This window comes from Bison bison, unplaced genomic scaffold, assembly GCF_000754665.1.
Source record: "Bison bison bison isolate TAMUID 2011002044 unplaced genomic scaffold, Bison_UMD1.0 scf7180017864181, whole genome shotgun sequence".
NCBI classification, from domain to species: Eukaryota; Metazoa; Chordata; class Mammalia; order Artiodactyla; family Bovidae; genus Bison; species Bison bison.
Genome location: NW_011494753.1, coordinates 6,547,255 through 6,572,744, shown reverse-complemented (window position 1 = coordinate 6,572,744; position 25,490 = coordinate 6,547,255). Strand labels below are relative to the sequence as shown.

Genomic DNA, 25,490 nt, shown 5'->3' with positions numbered 1-25,490 from the left:
TAACTCTTAGGGCTATAATGGAAGGAAGGGCAAACTAAACTGACATTAGCTAACAGTTTGTGTAAAGGTTCAATATATCTCTAAGCAAATAAATAACATTTCTTAACTTTCTGTTTTTATTGAATCCCATAAGACAGAAAGTGTCTTTCTATGATGATACAGAATTACATTACAATCTGTGTAATTTGTTTAACAGTTTATCCCAAGATTTTACTTAAGACATGGAGATAGAAGAAGAAGTCACCTATTTGGCCTAATGTTTTGGTGTTTGGACAAAGCACCGCCTTTAAAGGGTCAGAATTTTGGGTGGTACCCCTGCCTTTGCCACTGACAAATATTTATGACCTCAAACATCTCCCTGAATCTCTGAGGGTCTCAGTTGTGTCGTGCGTGCAATCAGGAGAACCATACGTTCTCCACCAACTGTGAAGAACTAGGAATGAGGCGAGGTGGAAGGCGTGAGTGTAGTTAGCAGGTCCTGCCATGCAGATGAGATGATAGTATTTCATAAGAGCCGCTTTCTTGAGAAGAGAACAAGTGTCAGTGTCATGCCACGTTCTTAGCAATACCAGAAATAGTGCACATTCAGAAAGTGCTTACTGTGGTTATGAATAAAACTCTGATGAAACTAGCAAATCAGAATGAATACAGTAATCCCTTTAGGGATAAGTTATGGATTAGAAAACCAGACAAGATACTAGAAACTTGCCAGCCAACACTTTCAAATTTGTAGTTACTTAGTGGCATCTCTTCTGTGCTTCTGGGCAAGTGTACAAGATAAGCGTAGATCTTCAGTGCCTCTCTCTTCTTCTAGATTCCTGTTGAAAGGAACAATAACAGTAGAAAAGGGAAGGTCAGGAGGAACCTGAGTTAGTGTTGAAAGTAGGGAAGGGCATCAACCTGTGACAGAAACGTAAAGACATGTTGTCCCATGAAGGAAGGTGACTGACCCCCTTGGAACAACACTGAGACCTGAGGACTTGTACAGTGGGTAGAGCACATGGCCGCCGTGGCTACCGACCTTCCGTCTCCGATTCAGACCCTGGGAGAAAAAGTGAGGCCTTCTCTCCAGGCATTTCAGCACAAAAATCTCCCTCCATTCCATCAGCTCTGACAGTGACACGTGCCATCCCCAAACCTTGCTGAACCATCAGAGAAATAGAATGTACCCCTTACCTTAGACCTATTCACCCTTGAGCCAGAGTGAATAGGAAGGGGGCCCCACCTGAAGCATGTTGGCTGGGAGAAGGGGAGAGAAACCTGGATGTAGGGGGGAAAAGGGGGTGAATGAATGCTTGCCAGATGCACTTACTTATTAAACTGTAGGCTCGTGGTCACTAGATACTTCATGTATACCTGAGTTCAAGAGTGAGACAAATATAACAAACCCTCACCAATGAAATGGACATGAACTTGGGCAAACTCCAGGAGATAGTGAGGGACAGGGAGGCCTGGCGTGCTGCAGTCCGTGGGATCACAAAGAGTCAGGCACGACTTGGCGACTGAACAACAACACTTCCCATTGACTTTAGGAATCGTTTGCCACTACCACTGCTTCTTGCTTATCCAGAGCATTGCCTGCCATTGTTGCTAAGCTGACTCCAAGGTGGTTTGTATAAAGCTAATCCAGCACCAGCTTGTTCTTGGGAATCTGGCCCCTGCAACCTGTCCTTCCAGTGCTCCTTGATGACAGAACTGTGCCTTCAAAAGCAGCTGAAGTGTCTCCCTGTCACAGTATACCAGCACACTGCTGGGTTTTTGAGGCCTCATGCTTTCGTGATAACTGCTTCCCCTGAGAAGACCCCCAAGTGTATCCAGAAAGCAAGCCATGGTGTTCTGACTTCCGAGTCTCAGCAGCTCTCATGGACTCTGTCCAGTTCCTGCAGACCTGGAGTCTAAACACAGCGGGGCTGCCCAGACTGCAGAGGGCCCGGGGGCAATAGCAGCCTCAGCACTGGCCGCAGCGTGCTCCCTTGCCACTGGCGCAGCAACCTGGCCTCCCAGCTGGAGAAAAGGGCAGGCCACAGTGCACTGGGGCGGGGGAGGGCTGCCTTTATTTCTTGAGGTTTCTTGTTACCTCCCTGCACAACTCACATGGTTTGCTTTTAACGGTCTGCTTGTCTTGTTCCATTTGACCTGTAAAAATGCTAACATCCTTTAAGTAGATTTCTCTTAAAGAGTTGAATGTTTCTTTGTCAGATCGTACAGCATATTTGACGATAATCGCCAGGATCCCACAGGGCTGGCAGCTGCTCTTCAGGCCACAGACCTGGCTGGAGTTCTGCACATGCTCTACTGCGTCCTCTTCCACGGCACGATCTCGGACCCCAGCACTGCGAGTCCCAAGGAGAGCTATGCTCAGAGCACAGTCCAAGTGGCCATCCAGAGTTTGCGTTTCTTCAACAGCTTCGCAGTTCTTGATCTGCCTGCTTTCCAGGTACCAGGAGTTGGTTAACCAACCGAGAGTTAATAATTTCATGTAGATATGATGAGAGGTTCTTCTCCTGGAGTGGAGTATCAGGAATAAGCTACAATAATAGGAATTACAGTACATGCTATTTATTAAGCTACTATATTCTGGGAACTGTATTAAGTGCTCTGCATATGCTTTCTTATTTATTCTCATGACTGCCCCCCAAAATATTATTATACCCATTTTACAGATGGGAATGCTGGCAGCTAAGTAGTTTCCCAGGGCTACACCTGGCTGAGCCAGGACTGGTACCCATGGTTATATGAACCCCAGCCTATGCCACTCTGCTACTTAGAAATCTTCTGTCTTGATTTCTTTAGAAAAACCATTATCATCCTATAAACATTTAAATATTAAGGAAAGTAACGGTTTCTTATATAAGCAGAACCAAAATTAGATAAATTGTTCTGATTGATGACTTTCTGTGGGTGATTTAACTGACTGGTGTCCAATGTAAAGTGCATGCGCAGTTAAATGTGCAAACCCCTATAAATTAAGTTTTTATAGCTAAAGAAAGAAAAATTGCTTTGTGCTGCAACACCAGACTGTCAGCTTAGAAACAGATTTTTTTTCATGTAGGAAATTTAATTTTCAAAAACACTGAACCTTTGGAACGGAGCAAGCCCCAAGGAGTAGACTTTCTCTTTCAGTTTATTAACTGTCAAGTGATTTCATTAAAAAAGGAACAAACTTGGCAGATGATGAACCCATAATTTAGATGAATTGCTTTGCTTAAAGGGAAAAAGGTTACAGAGATACAGACGTATGAAAAGTGTGGTCTTTGGCCATGGCAAAATGGAAGAAACACTTCTATTTTGTAGCTAGTGACAAATGTGTAATTCTTGTTCTCTTGACAGCTGGAAATTATGAGTCAATTGTACCACTGGATTCAGTATCTTTCAACTTTGTAGAGTTAGTTTACCCCTCCCAAGGAAGAGAACAGAAGTCTCTTCCTTGGGGTTAATGCTTTTCAGTTTTCAAAGCGCTTAAACTAGCCTGAGGTGGTAACTACACAATATGTAAAGTTCCGAGCGGTTACAGCTGCACCTTTAACAAGAGCAAATGCCAGTCAGTGGCTCTGGCCTCTGGTATAAAACATAACATTTGTGTTTTATGAAGACTCAACCCCACTATGTTGTATCTGGAAACAGCTTGGAAATCAAGATATGCTCATTTTATGTCCTCAGAATACGGGGACCAACAGGCTACCCATGGGCTAGATCCAACTAGAGTGATTTCTTTTGTTACCAGGGATTGTGAAAAGCAAATAACAAATAAAAAGTATTCCTCAGTTTCTGGTTTTATGGGTCTTCTGACCAGGATTTATTTTGCTGCAGGGGGCTCCACTTCATACATGAGCATTTCCATTAAGTGGGCCATTCCATCAGTCACTCTGCGTGTCAGGGAGCCCCAGGTCCCTGCCCCACCCTCACACCTCCATGAGCTCACAGCCTGTCCAGCCTCACTCAAAAGGAGAACCACCCAACTCCTTCCAGCTCTGCTCCCTCGGGGCCTTTAGGCACAATGGCCAATAATGTGAGAAAAATGTAAAATCTATTTCTGGAACTCTTCATGCCAAACTAAGATAAAAACCAAGATTTCTCCTCTCCAGCAGCTTGCCTCATCAAGCCCAAAATATACCCCCTTCTTGAACCACGTTTGCTTCAACCTCAGGAAAGATACCAAAGTGACTCAGGAGTGTTCCAGCCATTCTTAGAGTGAAATGCCCACCTCCTGAGTGGAATGTCTTTTCTTGACTGGTACCCAACAGTTCTTTTGCTTCTTTCTCCTCTGTCCTTCCTGTTACTCTGTATTTCTCTTAATTCTTCCCTGCTGTATCTTCTTTTCTTGATCTCTTCCCTGACTCCCCTGTCTTCTTTTATTTTAGTCAATTTTGCCATCACAATTTCTCATTCTCTCCCCAGACACTGTTTCCAGGTTCCCTTTTCCCCTTAACCATGGGCCAGGAAAGCCTACAGGGGCCTTTCCTCTTGGCTGCCATCCTTTTGGTGCTCAGAGTCCAGCACGTGTTTTTCTCTGACTCTCATACGTCAGGATGTGCAGGGACCCAGATGCCTGGAATTGCTAGCCTCAGGGCCTTTAATACATCTACCAGTGATTACCTTATTGCACCAGTTACTTTTATCCATTTAAAAACAAACTTAGTGGGGTAAACAGCAACCGTTTTATCATGATCATAGATTCTGTGGGTCTGCAGTTCCAGCAGGGCTTTTAACAGTGGGGGTGGCTCGTCACTACTCCACTATGTAGGGCTTCCGCTGAGGGGCTCGAATCCTGGGGTGGAGAGTGTGGAGAGAAGGAGCAGGTTGACTCAGATAGCTGGGAACTGAAATCAGCTGGAGGCTCCTTCACGCTCATATTTTATGCCCAGGAATCCTCAAAGACCGGGTTCACCGGGACTACTGGCCATAGACTCTACATATGGCTTCGCTACGTGACTTGGGCTTCTCAGAGCATCGTTGTGTCTGTGTTCTCAGTAGGAGTATCCTGAGAGGAAACTTCTGGAAAACATGTGCTCCCCAAGGACCAGACAGAAGCTGTATGGCTTTTTATGACCTGGCCTCTGAAGTGCTATAGTTATATATCAGCCATACTCTATTGGTTACAGCTTTCCAGATTCAAGAGAAGACATAGGTCCCTTCTCTCAAAGGGAGGACTGGCAAAGATTTATAGTTGTTTTCTTAACCAACCACTGTAGTCTGTTTAGCATGCTAAAGCAAAAACATCTTTCCACACAGACATTATTGATGTAGATAGACATCTGATCAAGTGTGCAGTGCTCAAGTAAATGTGGTACAAATATACAATATTTGCATTGTATGACCTTAGACAAGTCATGCTGCTAAGTCACTTCAGTCGTGTCCGACTCTGTGTGACCCCACAGACGGCAGCCCACCAGGCTTCCCCATCCCTGGGATTCTCCAGGCAAGAACACTGGAGTGGATTGCCATTTCCTTCTCCAATGCATGAAAGTGAAAAGTGAAAGTGAAGTCGCTCAGTGGTGTCTGACTCTAGCAACCCCATGGACTGCAGCCCACCAGGCTCCTCCGTCCATGGGATCTTCCAGGCAAAAGTACTGGAGTGGGGTGCCATTGCCTTCTCCGAGACAAGTCATATGAGTCCTTAAACTTCAGTTTCTTATTTTTAAAATAGAGATTAAAAACACTTACCTCACAAGCCTAAGGATTAAATGAGACTACATAAAAGCACTGTGCTAGCTAGCTTGCTCCTTGGAAGGAAAGCTGTGACAAACCTAGACAGCATATTAATAAGCAGAGACGTCACTTTGCTGACAAAGATCCATATAGTCAAAGCTATGGTTTTTTCAGTAGTCATGTACGGATGTGAGTTGTTGTTCAGTTGCTCAGTTGTGTCCGACTCTGCAACCCCATGGACTACCAGCATGCCAGGCTTCCCTGTCCTTCATCATCTCCCAGAGTTTGCTCAAACTCATGTCCATTGAGTCAGTGATGCCATCCAAACATCTCACCCTCTGTCATCCCCTTCTACTCCCATCTTCAGTCTTTCCCAGCATCAGGATCTTTTCCTATGAGTCAGTTCTTCACATCAGGTAGCCAAAGTATTGGAGCTTCAGTTTTAGCATCAGTCCTTCCAATGAAGATTCAGGGTTGATTTCTTTTAGGATTGACTGATTTGATCTCCTTGCAATCCAAGGGACTCTCAAGAGTCTTCTCCACCACAGTTAAAAAGCATCAATTCTTCAGGGCTCAGCCTTTTTTATGGTCCAGCTCTCACATCCATAAAGGACTACTGGCAAAACCGTAGCTTTGTCAACACAGACCTTTGTCAGCATAGTAATATGAGAGCTGAACCATGACAAAGGCTGAGCACCAAAGAATTGATGCTTCTGAACTGTGGTGTTGGAGAAGACTCTTGAGAGTCCCTTGGATTGCAAGGAGATCAAACCAGTCAATCCTAAAGGAAATCAACCCTGAATATTCATTGGAAGGACTGATGCTGAAGCTCCAATACTTTGGACACCTGATGCAAAGAGCCAGTTCATCGGAAGAGACCCTGATACTGGGAAAGATTGAAGGCAAGAGAAGAAGGGGATGGCAGAGGATGAGATGGCTAGATAGCATCACCGACTCAATGGACATGAATTTGAGCAAACTCCAGGAGACAATAAAGGACAGAGGAGCCTGGTGTGCTGCAGCCCATGGGGTTGCAAAGAGTCGGACACGACCTAATGACCAAACAACAACAAAGCTAGCACATAGTAGGCCCTGTAGACTGACTCAGATTCCAAAGGGGTGAAGAATTTACCCGACGTTGCATCTTGCAGGTGTTGAATCAGAAGGTTAAGTACTGAGTGCCGCATTCCCACTGTTCCTGTACCTTTCTTCAGAGCCATAAACCTACGTAATTGTTCTGTGTGACAACGTGTTGCATAGTGGTAACAAAAGGTTATCCATTAGAATATTTTCTTAACTGGTTCCATTTCATTGTATACTAATAAGGCTGTCAAAATATTTTTCTCCCTTCAGCAAAGACTTTTATTTCACTCTGAATTCATATTGGCACAGATGGCCTTGAGATCCCGGGTATTGTATATTGCATACTCTTTGACAGTTTTTACAATTGAAGGTGGTCTCAAGAAACAAATCAATGTACTGACTTGGCAATTAATTCTGGCTAAAAAGGAAATATGGTTTCCTTGAAAAATTGGTTTAATTTTTATATTCAAACTTGCATGCCCCTTGACCTGCTCTTATCAGTAAAGGTTAAACAGAGGGCACTGGGTCACAGCAAGCTGGACACAACTAATTAAATAAGGGCTGAGCTGAGAAGGTGTCACTCCTGATTTAAAGGATCGAGGCCCTCCTGAAGTCTCTTTGGGGCTTGAAAAACATTTTGTCTCAATGCAATGAAACTGAGGCAGAAGGCACTCTTAAAATTTAGCAGTAATTTCGTTTCAACAGCATTAATTAAAAAGACTGTGTTTCACAACACGGTTAGACAGAGTGAATTCATTGAAACTTCCAAGCTGCAACAGATCTGACCTGGTTCAAGCCAGCCAAGACCTCCAATCAAGAGATGAGTTTAAAACGCTGCCATATCCCACAGGCCAGCAGTGGTGCTTCATTCCAGTGTGGGCTGCGAGTGTATTCTGTGGGCTTCGCCTCTCCCCTTTGCCCTCCTGTCGCTCTGTCTGTTTGACATGTTTATTAAATAGAAGCTTCAGGCTGCACAGACAGACTCAGGCTCTCCTCCCGCGTTGCCCACCACGGGCAGCCCCTTGCCTGTCTTGAGAAAGGATCCCAGAAGCCTCGTAACCAAGGGGGCTTCATTGTTTGTTTTTTGGGGGGAGGTGTTTGTTGGGGATTTTTTACATTCTTTTGGGAGCTGTGGAGCTATTTGAATAACAACTAGTTGTTATTTATATCTATTTTGTTTTTGAACTTAAGTAAATAATTAGAATTGTATTTTAATCCCTGAATATGAGAAAATATTTTTCTCCTTCAAAAAAAAAAGTATTGGAAGTTAGCTAAATGATAGATTTGCAGGTGAATTTTAATATCTTTAAATTTTTCCAAGTTTTCTACAGTGAGACTATTTGTGCAATGAAAAAAAAATACCTCATTAAAAATGGGATAAATACTCATGCTTTAGGTGAATAACATCTTGATCCACATAGTTACAGGCATCTGGTCTGCTACGCTCTATTTTCTTTTCTTTTTTTTTTCAGGGTAATAAGTGTTGCATTTAGTACGGTCACTTATTAGAGCAAGAATCCTTGAACTGAGCTGTTAAGCATTGTGCTTTCAAAATTTCATAGGCTTTCCTGGCAGCGTGGCACAAAGTGCACGGGGCCCAGGCTTGCTTTGTGGTTTGTGCAGAGCTCTGCTGCAGCTCTGGCTCTCCCTGGCTGCGGAGTTCTAACTGCTCCTTGTCTTTGTCAGTCTATCGTAGGGGCAGAGGGCTTGTCCCTTGCGTTCCGGCACATCGCCAGCTCCCTGCTGGGCCACTGCAGCCTCGTCTCCTGTGAAAGCCTCCTTCATGAGGTCATCGTCTGTGTGGGCTACTTCACTGTCAGCCACCCAGATAACCAGGTAAGGGGCCCAGGAGCGTTCCTCAGACTTCCCCAGCCCTGAGAGTGTGAGGTATTGGAGTGAGAAAAGGCAGGCGAGCCTGCTGGAACCCATCTGTTCTGTGTGAGGCCCTTGAGGTAGGCTCCAGGGATATGTCTCTGGTTTCTCCTCTCTAGAAAGACAGGATCAGCCCTAGATCAGCACGAGGACCTCCTCTTAGAGCTATAAAAATAAAATATTTTTCATCAAATATTCTTGTTAAGCCACAGAGAAGTGTCTCCTCCCTTACCATGTAGATTCTGATGCTTTATTCATTTTGTTTGTTTGTTTGGATGAAATAGATAACATCTTTCAACTTGCATCACTTTGCAAATAGCATCAGAGTCTGTTGCTTTATGAAACTGCTCTTGGTCTTTGGCTTCTGCCGAGGTGCTTAACAGGGTGCTAGATGGTGTTGGAGGGGAGCCTGAGAAGACAGGGCTTGGGCCTTACCCCCTTGAATCATCCAGAATCCTTTTGCTTTTAACTGTTTTATTTGGTTTCTGAGCAAGATTTCATTTGTAAATAGGGTTCTGTTGCCTTAAAATGTTGGGAAACCTGTTTTACAGATTTTATTTTAAAAATAACAATAATAAAATACTTTATTTCTCCTTATTTTAAAAAACAGAGTTATGGCATAACGTATCAGATTATAATTCCTGAAAACCTAATTTATCTAAAGCCTCCTACTCAGCAACTCTAATTGTGTGGATTATATCTGAGAAAAAGGCCAGCAAACAACCCTCACTCCAAGTTTCCTAATTTTTTATTTTAGGCAACTCTGTAATAAATGTGCTTACTAGGTTTATTAGCCTGCAATAATCTAGACCTGGAGAAGGCAATGGCACCCCACTCCAGTACTCTTGCCTGGAAAATCCCATGGATGGAGGAGCCTGGTAGGCTGCAGTCCGTGAGGTCGCTAGGAGTCGGACATGAGTGAGCGACTTCACTTTCACTTTTCATTTTCATGCATTGGAGAAGGAAATAGCAACCCACTCCAATGTTCTTGCCTGGAGAATCCCAGGGACGGCGGAGCCTGGTGGGCTGCCATCTATGGGGTCGCACAGAGTCGGACATGACTGAATCGGCTTAGCAGCAGCAGCAGTAATCTAGATCAGGGCAGGAGAAGGACAGGAGATAGTTGTAGTGCCAGGGCCAAATACAAGGTGACAACCTACACACTAAGCGTTAATGAAACTGCCTATGTGATAAGGAGAAAGAAGTTAGAAGAAATAAGACAAGCCCAAGGACTTAGCAGGTGTAGCCATTGGGGTTCACAGGGACACTAACCCAGTGTTTTATTTCCCCAGATGACTGTTGATGCCCCCAGTACTGGCCCTGGGTGAGCATGGAGGCAAAATGTGTGCTGCATACCTTCCCTCTAAGAAGGTTAAAAAATATGCAGTCCATCCCTGAAAGATTTCCATGATTAAAATACAGGAAATGCGGACCCTTGCCAGAATAAGTGTCATACATAGAAAAATTCCTCTTTTAAAGACCTCGTTGCCCGGAGGGCAGACCTTTCTCCTCTCCCACCATGGGAGCACTCACACAGCACTCTCCCCAGCCAGCATCTCTGGACAGATGTTATGCCCTTCCTGCAGGCCAGGCCCCACAGGTTCACGAGTCTCTCTCTCACAAGCTACTCAAGGAGGAACATCTCCTGTTAGGTTATCTTTTCTTCATGTGTATCCATTTGACCTACTAAATTGCATTCTGTTTCCCTTCAAAAGTTTGTCTTTTGGTTACAAAAGTGTCCCTTCAGTTCAGTTCAGTTCAGTCACTCAGTCGTCTCTGACTTTTTGCAACCCCAAGAATTGCAGCACGCCAGGCCTCCCTGTCCATCACCAACTCCCGGAGTTCACTCAAACTCATGTCCATCGAGTCGGTGATGCCATCCAGCCATCTGTCATCCCCTTCTCCTCCTGCCCCCAATCCCTCCCAGCATCAGGGTCTTTTCCAATGAGTCATCTCTTCGCATGAGGTGGCCCAAGTATTGGAGTTTCAGCTTTAGCATCAGTCCTTCCAATGAACACCCAGGACTGATCTCCTTTAGGATGGACTGGTTGGATCTCCTTGCAGTCCAAGGGACTCTCAAGAGTCTTCTCCAACACCACAGTTCAAAAGCATCAATTCTTCAGTGCTCAGCTTTCTTTATAGTCCAGCTCTCACATCCATACATGACCACAGGAAAAACCATAGCCTTGATTAGACAGACCTTTGTTGGCAAAGTAATATCTCTGCTTTTCAATATGCTGTCTAGGTTGGTCATTTACTCATCATGAAAAAGATAAGCAAGGGTAAAGAAGGAAGCAGAGTCCCAGTCATTCCTGATCTCACTGTTGAGACAGCCACTGTTACCGTTTTGGCAGGTTCCTTGCAGTCTCTTTTCTGTGAACATTTTGCCATTAATATTGTTGAGATATAATTGACATATAACATTGTATTGGTTTTAAGTGTGAACAGTGTGAAGACTTGATCATGGTTGTGTTGCAAAATGATTAGCACAATAAATTTAGTTAACAGTCATCACCTCACATATTCATTTTTGTGTGTGATGAGAACGTTTAGATGTACTCTCTGCAGCTTTCACATATGCAATACGGTGTTGTTAACTCTAGTCACCATGCTGTATGTTACGTCCCCAGAGCTTACTTACCTTATAACTGGGAGTTTGTGCCTTTTGACACCTTCACTCATTTCACCCACATTCTGTCCCTCTATGAACGTTTCTACCTAGCTGAGGTCATAGTGTATATACAGTCCTAGCCTGCTTTATACACTTCACATTATATCAGAAGCCTTCTTTGTGAGCATCACTTTTAATGGCTCCATGACTTTATCTTATGTAGCCAGCCCGTGGTCTACCTAACAGTTTCCTGCTCTATACCTAAGTCATTTACTATTTATCATGACACTGTCTCCTGCCTTGTAAAGAGGTGAGTAATTTGTGTGTGTGATGATGTTTTACTGTACAGTTCTACAGCAAAAGGTTTAGTTCCTTCAGTGCACTCATGTTTAGGGATGGTTTGAAACTCTCTGCTTAAATCAACTGTGTTGTGATGAATTTACTGAACTGTGTGGGGTTTCAGAGACTCTTTCTGCTCTCCTCCCCGGCAGGTAAAACACATCTCTAAGTGTCTCTGGGCTCACCAGAGTCAGTGAGGAGTGGGGTCGGGGAACTGGTGTTTGGAAATGGCATGCTAAAACTGACATGGACCTGATGGCAAAGTAGTGCCTGGGCCTGCTGGAACAAGAGAAAAGCAGATTCAGTGGGCAGAGAGAGCAGCAAGCAGTGCAAGGAGGAGACAGAGACCCTGTGGCTTCTCAGGCAGGGAAGAAGATGCTCTGGGGTTTAGAGATAATTGTGGAAAGCTAAGTTCACTATGAGTAAGAAGTTAGAAAAGTTAAAAAAAAAAAAAAAAAGGCCAGACCTCCTTTCCCAACACCTTGCCTCCCAGAAAGATTGAATCTTACCTGGACATCCACTTCTGATTTGATGGAAGGTCAGAGAAGTCAGTTCAGTCCTAATGCAATTGCTAAAACGGTAAAGTATCTGCCTACGATGCAGGAGATCTGGGTTCGATCCCTGAGTTGGGAAGGTCCCCTGGAGAAGGGAATGGAAACCCAGTCCAGTACTTTTGCTTGGAGAATCCCGTGGACAAAAGAGCCTGGCGGTCTACGGTCCATTAGGTCGCAAAGAGTCAGACACGACTGAGAGACTAACACTAGGTATCAGCTAGAGAAGAAATCAGAAATTGCTAGAAATGATAGTAATTGCCAGCCACTGAGACACTGAACCTTAAGGAGATGCTGTTTCTAAGCATAACCTCTTACATTCATAGAATGCTTTGTTGTTCAGTCGCTCGGTCGCGTCTGACTCTCTGCAACCCTGTGGACTGCAGCACACCAGGCTTCCCTGTCCTTCAGCATCTCCCGGAGCTGACTCAGACTCATGTCCATCGAGTTGGTGATGCCATCCAAGAATTCTTTCTACTACCCCTCATATCTGTTGTCTCTTGGACCTTCCTCATTAGCATTTCACTGAGGCTGTAAGCAGAAAAATTATTCCTACCTCACAGACAGGTGAGGTATTGGGATTCAGCAAGGTGAAATAAGCCCCCTGAAATGACATAAAGAATTGGAGAAACTGAGGCTCAGAGAAGGAACAGGAATTGCCCAGCAAGAATTCACAGAATCCAGTCTCTTGGTGGGCAGTCCTGATGCCCTTTCTGCCTCACTTCTGTTATTATGAAAGTGAATTTATTTAACCTCATGCCACTTTCTTTAAATCTGAGAAATTTCAGAGGAGAAATTATGATGCTCAACTGATTTAATGTTTCCTTATCATCAGGCAGAAATCATGTTAATTTGCAGGCCTGTTTGTCCACAGAGGATCTTTTATTCCTTCCAGGGAAACAGCTTGTGTCTTTATAAGACAGGAGACCCTGAACTCCTGCTGCAACTGAAGGCTGTTTTATTAGGTAAACTGTTGTGCATAAAGGATTGGCACTTTTTATTTGCCACCATTTAGTCTATTAACTGGAAGGACTGAGCCCCATGATACCAAGGATGACTTTAGAAGAGAAACCTGGATAATAAAAGCAATGCCCCATCCTTGATAGAACCAATCATCTGTTTCCTGTAGGGTTGCAGTTTCTAATTAAAAAAATTTTAATCAAAAGCTTCCTTGTATTTTATAGTACTTTCATGACTCTAAGTTCCTTCCCATTTAATTATTATAATGAACGTAATTAGTATGTGCTGTCAGGCCTTCACTTTATTTACATTTTATATTGGATAATTAAATGTGGTCTGATAATTAAATTAACTCAAATGACAGATGATTTGACCGCCTGCATATTACTGTATTGGGAATAAGCACCTTTGCATATTCATTTTAGTTAGTGACTGACTTTTTCATCTGGTAAGACCCCATAGATTCCCGCTATCAGAGCTGGAATCTCCTGTGATAGTTGAAAGGAGGAAGGATCCCATTGGCCCACCCTCCCCCATCAGCTTCTCTGAAGGGAGTCAGGCAGACTGTGTCATCATCTGCTCGGCCATTGATTGTGGGGGGCAGAGGAAGGGGCGGTGGTCAGAACTGGCCAGTCAGCTGGACAGTGAGGCTTGTGAAACTAGATTCTGCCTAAGCTGTGTGACACGCAGTTTCCAAGTCTTTTGTTGCTTCATGACTTAGTAAGAAAATCGAAAGGTAATCGACTAGAGGTTCCTAAAATGTTGTGCTCACCTCAGACATTTCCCTGCAAACAAAAACAGGGGCAGTCTCCCAGTTGCATACCACCTGCCCGTGAGGGACGCAGAGTTGTGTTTTAAGAGTGGCAGTTTCCCAGAGCTCCATTTTAGCTTTTGGAACTTTCAGAGGTGCCCTAATTCCTGTGCAAACATTCTTGCTTTGCTCCTTGTTTTTCTCAAAGGCAGATGGTCCTAGGTCACACCCATTTGGTAAACTCCTCCAGCCTCATCCAGGTCTAAGAGTAGAGTGTGCTATGGTGGGTTCAGAGTGAAAACTCCAGCCTTCAAGGCCTTTCTGTTCTTCCAGTGTTGGCAGCTTATTCTTGAGCTGTCACACACACGTTCAGCTTTCTCTATTTTCTTTGTGTGACAGATACAGTTCCCTTTCACAAAATAATAATGTATCATGCCTAACGAAGAGCCTAAGAACTTCAACAATATAACTATCTTGGAATTACTCTCAGTATTTACAGCAACAAAGGAAGCTATGGGGTTTGTTCCCAAAAGTAGAACAAATAAACTTCCTAATTAAAAATAACTTCTGCCTAAAGATTTATTTCTCTGCATATAAGTTAGCATATTAAAAAGCAGAGACAATACTTTGCCAGCAAAGGTCCATCTAGTCAAGGCTATGGTTTTTCCAGTGGTCATGTATGGATGTGAGAGTTGGACTGTGAAGAAAGCTGAGTGCTGAAGAATTGATGCTTTTGAACTGTAGTGTTGGAGAAAACTCTTGAGAGTCCCTTGGACTGCAAGGAGATCCAACCAGTCCATCCTAAAGGAGATCAGTCCTGGGTGTTCATTGGAAGGACTGATGCTGAAGCTGAAATTCCAATCCTTTGGCTACCTCATGCGAAGAGTTGACTCATTGGAAAAGACCCTGATGCTGGGAGGGATTGGGGGCAGGAGGAGAAGGGGACAACAGAGGATGAGATGGCTGGATGGCATCACTGACTTGATGCACGTAAGTTTGGGTAAACTCCAGGAGTTGATGATGGACAGGGAGGCCCGGCGTGCTGCGATTCATGGGGTCGGAAAGAGTCAGACTGGACTGAGTGACTGGACTGAACTGAACTGAAAGATTTATTTGGAGGCTTCCGGTGAGTGACCTGGCTGGTGTTAGAATGGAGAAATTTGCCAGTTAGCGATTTTGGCCGCTTGTCGGAAAAGTCACCAACATCACAGAATCCAAACAAAAGATATCTTTACGCCCCTCATCTCTTTGGTGTCCCCATCTTGCTTTTCCCACACAAGGGTAGTTTGAAGTACCTCCTACTCATAGTAAGTACCTTTTTACTCCAAGACCACCTGAAAGGTTTGCAAGGAAATCCCTCCTTGGCTGAGTGGCTGCGTTGCTAGGGAATTAACTGGAGTAATGGGCAGCCTCCCCAAGGAAACCTTCTCTGAGTCCTCAGGTGGACACCATCACCACTCAAGGCTGACACTGACCAGGTATAGCACTGTTCAGCATTCAGTGAAAGGGATGTTTTCCCCACCCCCTCTGTACAGAATCTTGCCCTGATTCGTGGCTCACTGTACTCCCACCAATCCCCCTGCCTGTGATTGACACAGCAGTAGTTCAGATGGCACCTGATTAGATTCCCATCTTGAGTCAGTCTGCACTTCAGATTTTGAACTTGATCTCTGATGGCAGTAAACGTCAGATGTCACAGAGGATGAGAGCACAGGCTCTGGAGACAGCTGGCTTTGAAATCATTTAGTCTGTTCTTTCCTAGCACTGTGACCTTGGTTTGGTCAAGTTACTAAATTGTGAGCCTCAGTTTCCTCATCTGTGAAATGGAGGGCATAATACCAGTACTGCCCGTGTTGCTGAGTGAATTAAATGAGACAACACAGGCCCAGACTCTTAGTGAACGCTCAAGAAAGGCAGACCCTGCCGTCCCAGCGGCCCTGTTATCATCAGCTTTATGGCACTAAATAATACAGCTGGGTCAGCAGTAGGCTGAATTCATAATTCTGGCATGGTAAACTGAAAAGAACGTGGTTGTGCAGATAACGGTGACTGAGCCATGAAATTAACAGACAGTTACTCCTTGGAAGAAAAGCTCTGACAAACCCAGACAGTGTATTAAAAAGCAGAGACATCACTTTGCTGACAAAGATCCGTATAGTCAAACCTGTGGTTTTTCTAGTAGTCATGTACGGATGTGAGAGTTGGACCATAAAGAAGGCTGAGCACTGAAGAATTGATGCTTTCAAATTGTGCTGGAGAAGACTCTTGAGAGTCCCTTGGACAGCAAGGAGATCAAACCAGTCAATCCTAAAGAAAAGCAACCCTGAATATTCATTGGAAGGACTGATGCTGAAGCCGAAGCTCCAATACTTTGGCCCCCTGATGCAAAGAGCCAACTCATTGGGAAAGACCCTGATGCTGGGAAAGATTGAAGGCAGGAGGAGAAAGGGGTGACAGAGGATGAGATGGTTGGATGGCATCATCTCAGTGGATATGAGTTTGAGCAAACTCCAGGAGTTGGTGAAGGACAGGGAATGGCATGCTGCAGTGCATGAGATCTCAAAGAGCTGATATGACTTAGTAACTGAACCAGAGAAGGCAATGGCACCCCACTCCAGCACTCTTGCCTGGAGAATCCCATGGGCGGGGGAGCCTGGTAGGCTACAGTCCGTGAGGTTGCTAAGAGTCGGACATGACTGAGCGACTTCACTTTCACTTTTCACTTTCATGCATTGGAGAAGGAAATGGCAACCCACTCCAGTGTTCTTGCCTGGAGAATCCCAGGAACGGGGGAGCCTGGTGGGCTGCCGTCTATGGGGTTGCACAGAGTCGGACACGACTGAATCGACTTAGCAGCAGCAGCAGCAGCAACTGAACAACAGAAACAAACTATTCTTTCACCTGTCTTCTCAGTTTCTCAGTTTGGGGGAACTCAGGTTCAGAACACTCCAGTGAAATAAACATTTCTGTCTGAAATCTAACATTGAAGCTTTGAAACTGAAACCTCACCATAGTTTCCTCTCCACTGCACTATAAAGGCTGGCAGCCCACTAACAGTGTATGAGGCGAAGAGCATAAGGAGGGACATTGTGAGGGCTTGGTTTAGCCACACAGTGACATGAAGTTAATCCTCTGATATCCGTCCCAAGACTGGACAGAGCAGCAGAAAACGCACACACGACCGTCAGCACCCCAGTCCCAGGGACCCAAACCAGGTCCTGTGAGCAAGGGCCGAGGCTGAATGCCACCGCCGGGCGTGGGCTGTGTGTCCAGTCATCAGTCATCCTTGGCTCACTTGGAAGTCTTCTACTGGGTGTGGAAAATGAGGCCAGAAGGAATGTTTTGTCACAGTTTAACTAATGACCAGTCATAAAACTAACTTTTTCTGGGCCTGCCTTGGTGTTCAGACTTAAAGGGTACCTTTTTAAATCACTGAGATAGACTGTAAACACTTCTGTAATCACAGAGAAAACACCTCTTCTGACGTAGGAGATCTTAAAGCCCAACATCATACAACAAACACTGGAACAGCAGTCAGGAGGTAAGGGCTTCTCCTAACTATGCGGCTGTGTGACCCTGAGCAAGTCACTGCCCTTCTCTGGACTTCACTTTCCTGTCTGTCAAAAGAGTTAGGCTGGGTGCTCCCAAGGGCCCTTCCAGCTCTGACAGAAGACAAATGTGTAAGTCTGTGATGAAGTGAGAAGTTATGTCCAGGCCAATATAGGTGCTTGAATTCAATAATTTTCATTTCTAAATGTAGTCATCACAAATGTTCTAGCAGCCACACTGGTCTCCTTGCTGTTCTGCAAACACACCTCTCAAAACTTTGTTCTTATTGCTTTCTACCTGGGAATCTTTTCCCCCAGAAATCAGCATGGTCTGGGGAGTGGCGGGGGCGGGAGCGGGAGGTGACTTTCAAAGGCTTTTTTCTCAGTTATCATGTTATCAGAGTGGCCTTTCCTGACCGTATGACCTAAAATCAGCCCCATGGTTCCTGTTTGCGCCTTTACCTAGCTGTATTTTTATTCATATACTTATTGCCCACCCCGACATTCATTTTGTCTGTCTCCCCTCTCCCACCCCAGGCTACTAAGGTGTTAGTATGTCAAGAACAGAGTCTGTCTGCAGTGCCTACAGGAGTGTCTGGCACATAGTAATTACTTAATATTTGTTAAATGAATTATTGGATGTTGAGATAATCTATCTCTTCTAGACATTATACTGCAGAAAAGGTTAAAATGGCCCCAGATTTTAAAGAATACAGCACTTCTGTTTTAGTGACCAAACCTCCTAAACTGACTTTTAGCTAAAACTTTAAGAGCCATTTCTTTGGCATGGTAAGTTATATTTGAATTTATTCTAAGAGAAACTTCTTAGTTTTGTTTTTGCTGGAGCCAGTAGTTCTGAGATACAAAGGAAACTAGTGTGTTTAAGGTTTGGCAAATCCTGTGTTTGAGAAAACAGCAGTGTGTGAGAGAAAACTTTGGAGGCAGACTTAAGTCCATGTCCTAGCCCCGCCCCGCACTTGAGTGATAAACTTGGGCAGGTTATCCTGAGTGTCACTTCCCCCAGGCTATAACATAGAGCCAAGAAATTGTAATGATTAAATGTCATCCTCAAAACTGCCCTGATGGTCCAGTGGCTAAGACTCCAGGCTCCCAACGCAGGGGCCCCAAGTTCAATGCCTGCTTTGGGGACTAGACCCCACAGGCCGCAACTAAGAGTTGGCATGCCACAACTAAAGATGCCATGAAGATCCCGCATGCCGCATGCTGCACCTGAGACCCAGTGCAGCCAAATAAATTTTTTTTTAAATTTTATTTTATTTTTAAACTTTACAATATTGTATTGGTTTTGCCATATATCAAAATGAATCCGCCACAGGCATACGCGTGTTCCCCATCCTGAACCCTCCTCCCTTCTCCCTCCCCGTACCATCCCTCTGGGTCGTCCCAGTGCACCAGCCCCAAGCATCCAGTATCATGCATCGAACCTGGACTGATGACTCATTTCATATATGATATTATACATATTTCAATGCCATTCTCCCAAATCACCCCACCCTCTCCCTCTCCCACAGAGTCCAAAAGACTGTTCTGTACATCAGTGTCTCTTTTGCTGTCTCGTACACCGGGTTATTGTTACCATCTTTCTAAATTCCATATATATGTGTTCGTGTACTGTATTGGTGTTTTTCTTTCTGGCTTACTTCACTCTGTATAATAGGCTCCAGTTTCATCCACCTCATTAGAACTGATTCAAATGTATTATTTTTGATGGCTGAGTAATACTCCATTGTGTACATGTACCACAGCTTTCTTATCCATTCATCTACTGATGGACATCTAGGTTGCTTCCATGTCCTGGCTATTATAAACAGTGCTGCGATGAATATTGGGGTGCACGTGTCTCTTTCAATTCTGGTTTCCTCAGTGTGTATGCCCAGCAGTGGGATTGCTGGATCATAAGGCAGTTCTATTTCCAGTTTTCTAAGGAATCTCCACACTGTTCTCCGAAATGCAAATCAAAACCACTATGAGGTACCATTTCACGGCAGTCAGAATGGCTGCGATCCAAAAGTCTACAAGCAATAAATGCTGGAGAGGGTGTGGAGAAAAGGGAACCCTCTTACACTGTTGGTGGGAATGCAAACTAGTACAGCCACTATGGAGAACAGTGTGGAAATTCCTTAAAAAACTGCAAATAAATTATTTTTTAAATGTCATCTTTATTACGCAGAGCCCAGGTTTACTTGACTCTCAGCCATAAGAGGGGGTGTCTCGGGTATTTGCCTGTCGAGTCGGTGGCATTGTCACAGCAAGTCTCTTTGATACGTGTGTCCCACTCGGAAAGCATATGCTGTTGGAAAAACTACACTTAAAGACCCCAAATCACCGTGTCATTCACTTTAATAACAAGCTTCAGTGGGCAGGGGGCGGGGGGCAGGGGGGGGTAAAATATTTTTCTCAAGTTTCTTCATGTGTGTGTAGTTCCTTTGGGATCACACACCTTGGGTCTGCATAACTCGTCAAAGAACCTAGTGTGTAGGAGTTCTGTCATGGTAGCCATGAGCTGGTCTCTGCTGCAAGGCCCGGGCAGTATGTTTTTGTAGCGTGAGGAGAGGATTGTGGGCTCTGGAGCCAACAACTGAACCCCTTACTAGCTCTGTGATCCTGGTCAAAACCCTTACCTTCCTGGTGCCAGTTTCCTTAAATCAGGATAACACTGATAACACCTCATAGGGTTGTTGTGCAGATTAAATTAGGTCATGAGCATAGTGTAAAATTAGTACATTCCCTGGGCCTGAACAAAGGTTAATTGTGATATGATTGAAATGTCTGCCTTCCACATTCCCTGCTCTTAATGGGGAGATCCTTGGAGCATCCACTCGGTCAGCTCTGACACTTGATACCACCTTAGATAGGCCATCTCTGCTGTCAGAGCCTGTGTCCCCGTCTGTTGAGAAAACTGAAGAGAACTCTGTGTCTTCGTGGACCCAAAGGATGCAGAAGCACGAGGAGGTCCTCCCATAGGGGTCTCTGGGCCGCCACTCGACGCACTGCCCCAGCACAGCTGCCAAGGGAGGTCTGGGCGGGTCAGTCTGGCCCTGTCCAGCTGCCAGCTCCCCCGCCCAAGGGGCATGCATAGTTCAGCCGGACATACCTGACAGGTAATAAACATACGCTTGTCTGGAAGGCAGTGGAGGAGAATCTCTGCTCACCATTTGGGGCTGCAGAAATAGGAGGAAGAGAGACCTCACACCCAAATAACTCTCCTCTATATGGGCAACTGCTAAACTGAAAACACACCACAGAAATAACTCAGAGGTGCACTGAGATGGTGTTAGGAGAAGAAACTAGAAAATGCCTCACATGAATCAATGTGAGCATTTAATGGACCTTAATTGGAACCTTATCCTACTGTACTTAGAGCAGAGAGATGAAAGCAAAAGAAATCTGAGAGACCATTTATTTCACTTGAGAAAGCAGTAAACTAAAACTACAAAAAGATTTGACTACTATTATATTTTTTATGATTAAATAAAATTGTCATAGACTGGTGCTGGCGAGCCCATAAGTGCGCCGTGGAATGCATCCATGCTCTTTGGCTGCTGTTGGGATGTGATCAGAAAATCTATCAGGCTGTGCTCTGCATTTATTAACTCTGCTATTCTCACACCACCCAAAGGCTCTGTGGTGAGGAAGGCTTGACCCAAGTTCAAAATCAAAATAGTTGAGATACGAGGATAGTGTATTTTGTGTGAAGACTTTCATTCATTCTTAAGAAAAAAATATAAGCTTTTTTTACCATATTTAGATGTAGTGTCTGTGTAGGTATAATCACCAAAAGGTGCTCATGTGTGTGAAACCTTGTAGCACAGGATTATATTATTTCTCCAAGTTCACAGGCCTTCAGAGATCATCTAGTCCAGCTCCCGTCATTGCCAGACAAGAGAAGGGCTTGCTCAAGTCCCTGGAGCCAGTCCTCCTGACACAAGATCTAGGACTTTTTGTGACCAGTCTTCTGCCTCCTCTCCCCACCCCCTACCTTGTGGTAGGTGGGACATAGATACTTCAAGTAAAAAAAAAAAAAAATCCAAAATAAAGAGGCCCCTCAAATGTATGACAATATAGTGGGTCTGTGTCATTTCCAAGGTCTGTGCTCTTTAGACAAAGCTCTTTCTCAAACATAAATTAAAATGAAAAGAGCACTTACGAGTATAGTCCCTGACAAATTATAGAATCCATGACTTTTCGGGTTAGCCAAGTGTTTAAGAGAATCTAGGCCAACCTTCTTGTGCTGCAAGATGTGTTCAAAGGGGATTTAGAACATGCTTCATTTAAAAGGTAACTCTTCTCACAAAATAGACAACATGAAAGAAGGGAAAAGAAGTTCTAACATGGAACAGAGGCTGGAGGTGACTTATTCGTGGGGAAATGCCAGTATCATGAGCTTTGTGTCCACATGAGCATTCATCATTCATTCCTTCGCTCAGTGATCAGCTTTTACTGAATGTCCGCTCCATCTCAAACCAAGTGCTGGAGGATGCAGAAACGAATAGAGCCCCGATCTTGTCTTTGTGGAGCCCAGAGCCTAGGAGCCGTGCTGTCAGTGCTGAGACTCATTCCTTCCTTCCACAGACATTTCACAAGTGCCTGCGATGGTCCAGCTACTGTTCTAGCCACCCAGAAGACCGAGAGAAACAAAATAGACTAAGTCCCTGCTCTCAGGTTGCTGACACTCTGGGAGGAAAGGGAGAGACGATCAATAAGCAAACCTGGATGGGTGCTCGAGCTTCGTTTAGAGATATTTCACAGTGGACGTGGTGCTTGAGCTGCTGTCTGGAGGTGGAATAGTTACTTACCAGGTAGCAAGGTAGGAAAGACATTCTGGGCCTAGGAAAGACCATGAGCAAAGGTGTGTGTGTGCGCTTAGTCACTCAGTCATGGCCAGCCCTTTGTGACCCCAGGGACTGTAGCCTACCAGACTCTCCTCTCCGCGGGATTCTCCAGGCAAGACTACTGGAGTGGAATGCCATTCCCTTCTCCAGGGGCTCTTACTGAGATCTAAAATGGCCTGGCAGGTTTAGGGAACGACAAGCTGTTCCTTCTATCTGTAGCTTAGGAGGTAGTGGAGAGAATATGAGTTAAGGGTGAAGAAGCTGGCTGGGCTGAAGTCATGAAGAAACCTGCATGCAATTGGTAGGTAGGTCTTAGGGATTTATTCTCTCAGACATGATGAGGTGCCCCTAATGTTACTAGCAGGGGGAGGAGATGTTCAAGCTGTGTCTGAAAGTCCACTCAGGATGTAGAGAGTGGGGAGACAGGCCCCAGGACTTCTGCAGTGGAGCCCCAGGATGGGAGCTGGTGTCCCTGGTTATGTAGCATTGTTCCTCCCCACAGGAGCAGGGTGGTATCTGAGGGGGGCACCTGCCCAGGAGCCTTCTTTGCACCCCTCTGCCAGCAGTACTCAGCAAGCAGCCTGTCACCCATAGGAAGCAGGGGACACACGTCAGGGGCCTTGTCACCCAGGTTCCCTGGAGGGACACTGAAGGACAGCCACTCCCCCTCGCTGCATGAGGAAAGCCCTCATTTCTGTAGGATAACCTGGTTTCCAAAGCCTCTGCGAGGCCCAACCCCCAGATACTGGCTTTAACCTCTCCTCCTGCCCCTGACTGCTTCCCTGCCTCCTTCCCTCCTTCCCTCTCTCTCCTTCCTCCTCGACCCTCAGCTGGTGCTAGACAGCAATGAATCCCTGGGACCACCAGGAAGAAGGCTAGTGCTCCAAGGGCCTGCCTCCCACACAGTCTGCCAAGATCTCTGCACTTAATCTCAGCCTCGAAATCTATCTTAGAGCAGAAGCAAGTCTGGGGAGAGAGGAACGTGTTTGCAGTGCTAGCCAAGGGAATCTTTGTGTTTCTCTGCCCCAAATTCAGTTTGATTATGTATGTGGACAGACTCTTCAAATTTTTCTCATGTGATATTTAAATAAGGCCATTTCAGTGCCCAGCCTACTCTACCCTCAAGGCATCAGATCAGAGAAACAAGGTGTGTGGGTGGGAGTGTTTGGGACATACCTTTTCCTTTATATGATTCATAGAGGTCACTGGCCTCAAGGCCCCTCCTATCATATCTTTCCTCTCCTGGGCTTGGGCGTCAGGTGTGATGGGACTTGTCAAAGAGCACTGTGGACAGAGAGGCTTGGCCTCTGCCCCGGCCTGGCCACGAGGACTGTTGCCCCCTGTGCTCCAGCATTGTAGCAGGACCAGTTTCACAGGGAGGAATGCAACAGCTACTTTGTTTCTGCTCTGCTAGAAAAATATTCTTTGTTCCAATGATTTACAGGCCCTCTCGGCTGTCTCTTATAATGAATTTAGATGTCTAGACACCTATTTTTTGCCCCTTTGTTGAGGACATCTTGTCTCTGACAAGAAAAGGGAAAAGGCAAAACAAGAATTCCTAGGCATAAAGAATTCTCCTTGGTGAGATTTAACCATTTGTGTCCATTTCTGTCTGATCTCGTACTCCATTCACGCTACCGGCCTGGCTGATGGAGGTGGTTTGGCCTTGGGCTTGACAGACCAGCTCTTGCTGTCCCTACCCGTGCCCCACCTGCCCCTGCTCTCCAGACTGTTGTGCCAAGAGGCTGTTGGAGTCGATGGGGTGCTGCCTGAAGTACTCAGTCAGCTGTTCTTGTAAGTCCAAAGATAGCGGCTCTGAGGACCTTGAAAGCCCTGGGAAGAGTAGGCCCAGGGCGCTGGTGTGGCAGTGGGTGTAGACAGCCCCTGGAGTCAGGTTTCGACACCAAAGCTCAGTCCTCGTTCGTTCATTCCCCAGCTGGTCATGGAGCACCTGTGATTTGTCAGGCACGATCCTAGGCACCACGCCACACACTGGGGACACAGCAGCGAATAGAAAGGACATGACCCCTGTTCCCACAGTGCTGAAAACAGACTCACATCAGCCTGTCTTTGCCTCAACAACTGCTCATGCTTCTGGAGTCTTCTGGTCCATGGCAGACGTGGGACTGAGCTTCCAGTGACCTGAGCAGTTAGCAGCTTGCCAGAGAGGGCATTCTGAGGGGAAAAAAAAGACCATAAAAATAAAATGCAAAGCCTTCTCCTAAATAAGGGAGAAATTTAAGATCACTCTTAGATCATAGCAAAATTAGCAGGATTCACAGAGTATACGTAGATAAGACAGAAAGTGACCACTTTGTATTTTATTTCCTTGAATGTAGGTGAATTCTAGAGAGATGGAGATTTTGCTATAGGACACCATGGTTGTGTCTAAGATGCTTGGAAGGATGGTTGGATGGATGGATTTCGAAAGGGGCCAAGAAACTGCCCCACAGAACCTTTTTTCTAGTTTATTTCTATTATTTAGTGTTATGGTTTTGGTATGGTCAGGAAGAGAGCTGTTCCCATATAAGTGAATTTTGCAGAGGACTAAACTTACCTTTAAAACACTATATTTATTTAACATTAACTACTTGTGTTCATTTTTTAAATTTTAGTCTCCTATTTCTTAAACTGAAATCATACTTAATATACATTTTTGATGCCTTAAGAAATGAATATCTACTGTAGTATCAAGTACATGAGCATTATCGTGTATGTGAAGCAAATTTTTTAAGTATAGAGTACTAAGAGAAGGTCATGGGGTATAATATGTGTTACTACTACAGTACAGTAATATCACTCAAGACCAACCATTTATACTAAATGATTCCAGGCAACTGTCTCAATTCTTATTTGTTTTTGAAATCATTTTCATTTCCACGCCCTCACTTACTAGAGTCAGCTGGCGCTTCTTTCTGTCTCCAGCAGTCTCCTAATTTGCTGATTCCAATCCACTTTTGTTGGACTTGCTTCTGAAATGTAAATTGGTAGGCTGAGTTGGGGCTTGCAGAACTTAGCTGTAAATAATTGATGTGGGCTTCGTGGACCGACTGGGCGCTCTGTGAGGGCAGGGATGTCTCTGACTCATTCACTGCCTCGCTCCCCAAACCTTACATAGCACTCTGCCAGAGTAGATGCTCAGTAGAGTTTTGATGAATGAACTGGTGTGTCTGCTCAGCAGCCTACTTGCTCACTTCCTGGTTCTTGGCTGCATTCCAGGTGGTCACAGTTGGAGGAAGGGGGCCTTCTGGGTGAGGAGAATCAGGCTGTTTT

General features: G+C 45.0%; 1 protein-coding gene across 2 annotated transcripts in view; it reads left to right on the top strand.

Moving 5' to 3' along the window:
• Positions 1 to 25,490, top strand: part of SCAPER (S-phase cyclin A-associated protein in the ER) — a 419,465-nt gene that overhangs the window by 379,369 nt on the left and 14,606 nt on the right. For both annotated transcript variants that reach the window (XM_010843297.1, XM_010843296.1), the window contains exons 28-29: positions 2,200 to 2,437; positions 8,419 to 8,568. In XM_010843297.1, the coding sequence (XP_010841599.1) occupies positions 2,200 to 2,437; positions 8,419 to 8,568 (388 nt within the window). The remainder of the gene's footprint in view (positions 1 to 2,199; positions 2,438 to 8,418; positions 8,569 to 25,490) is intronic.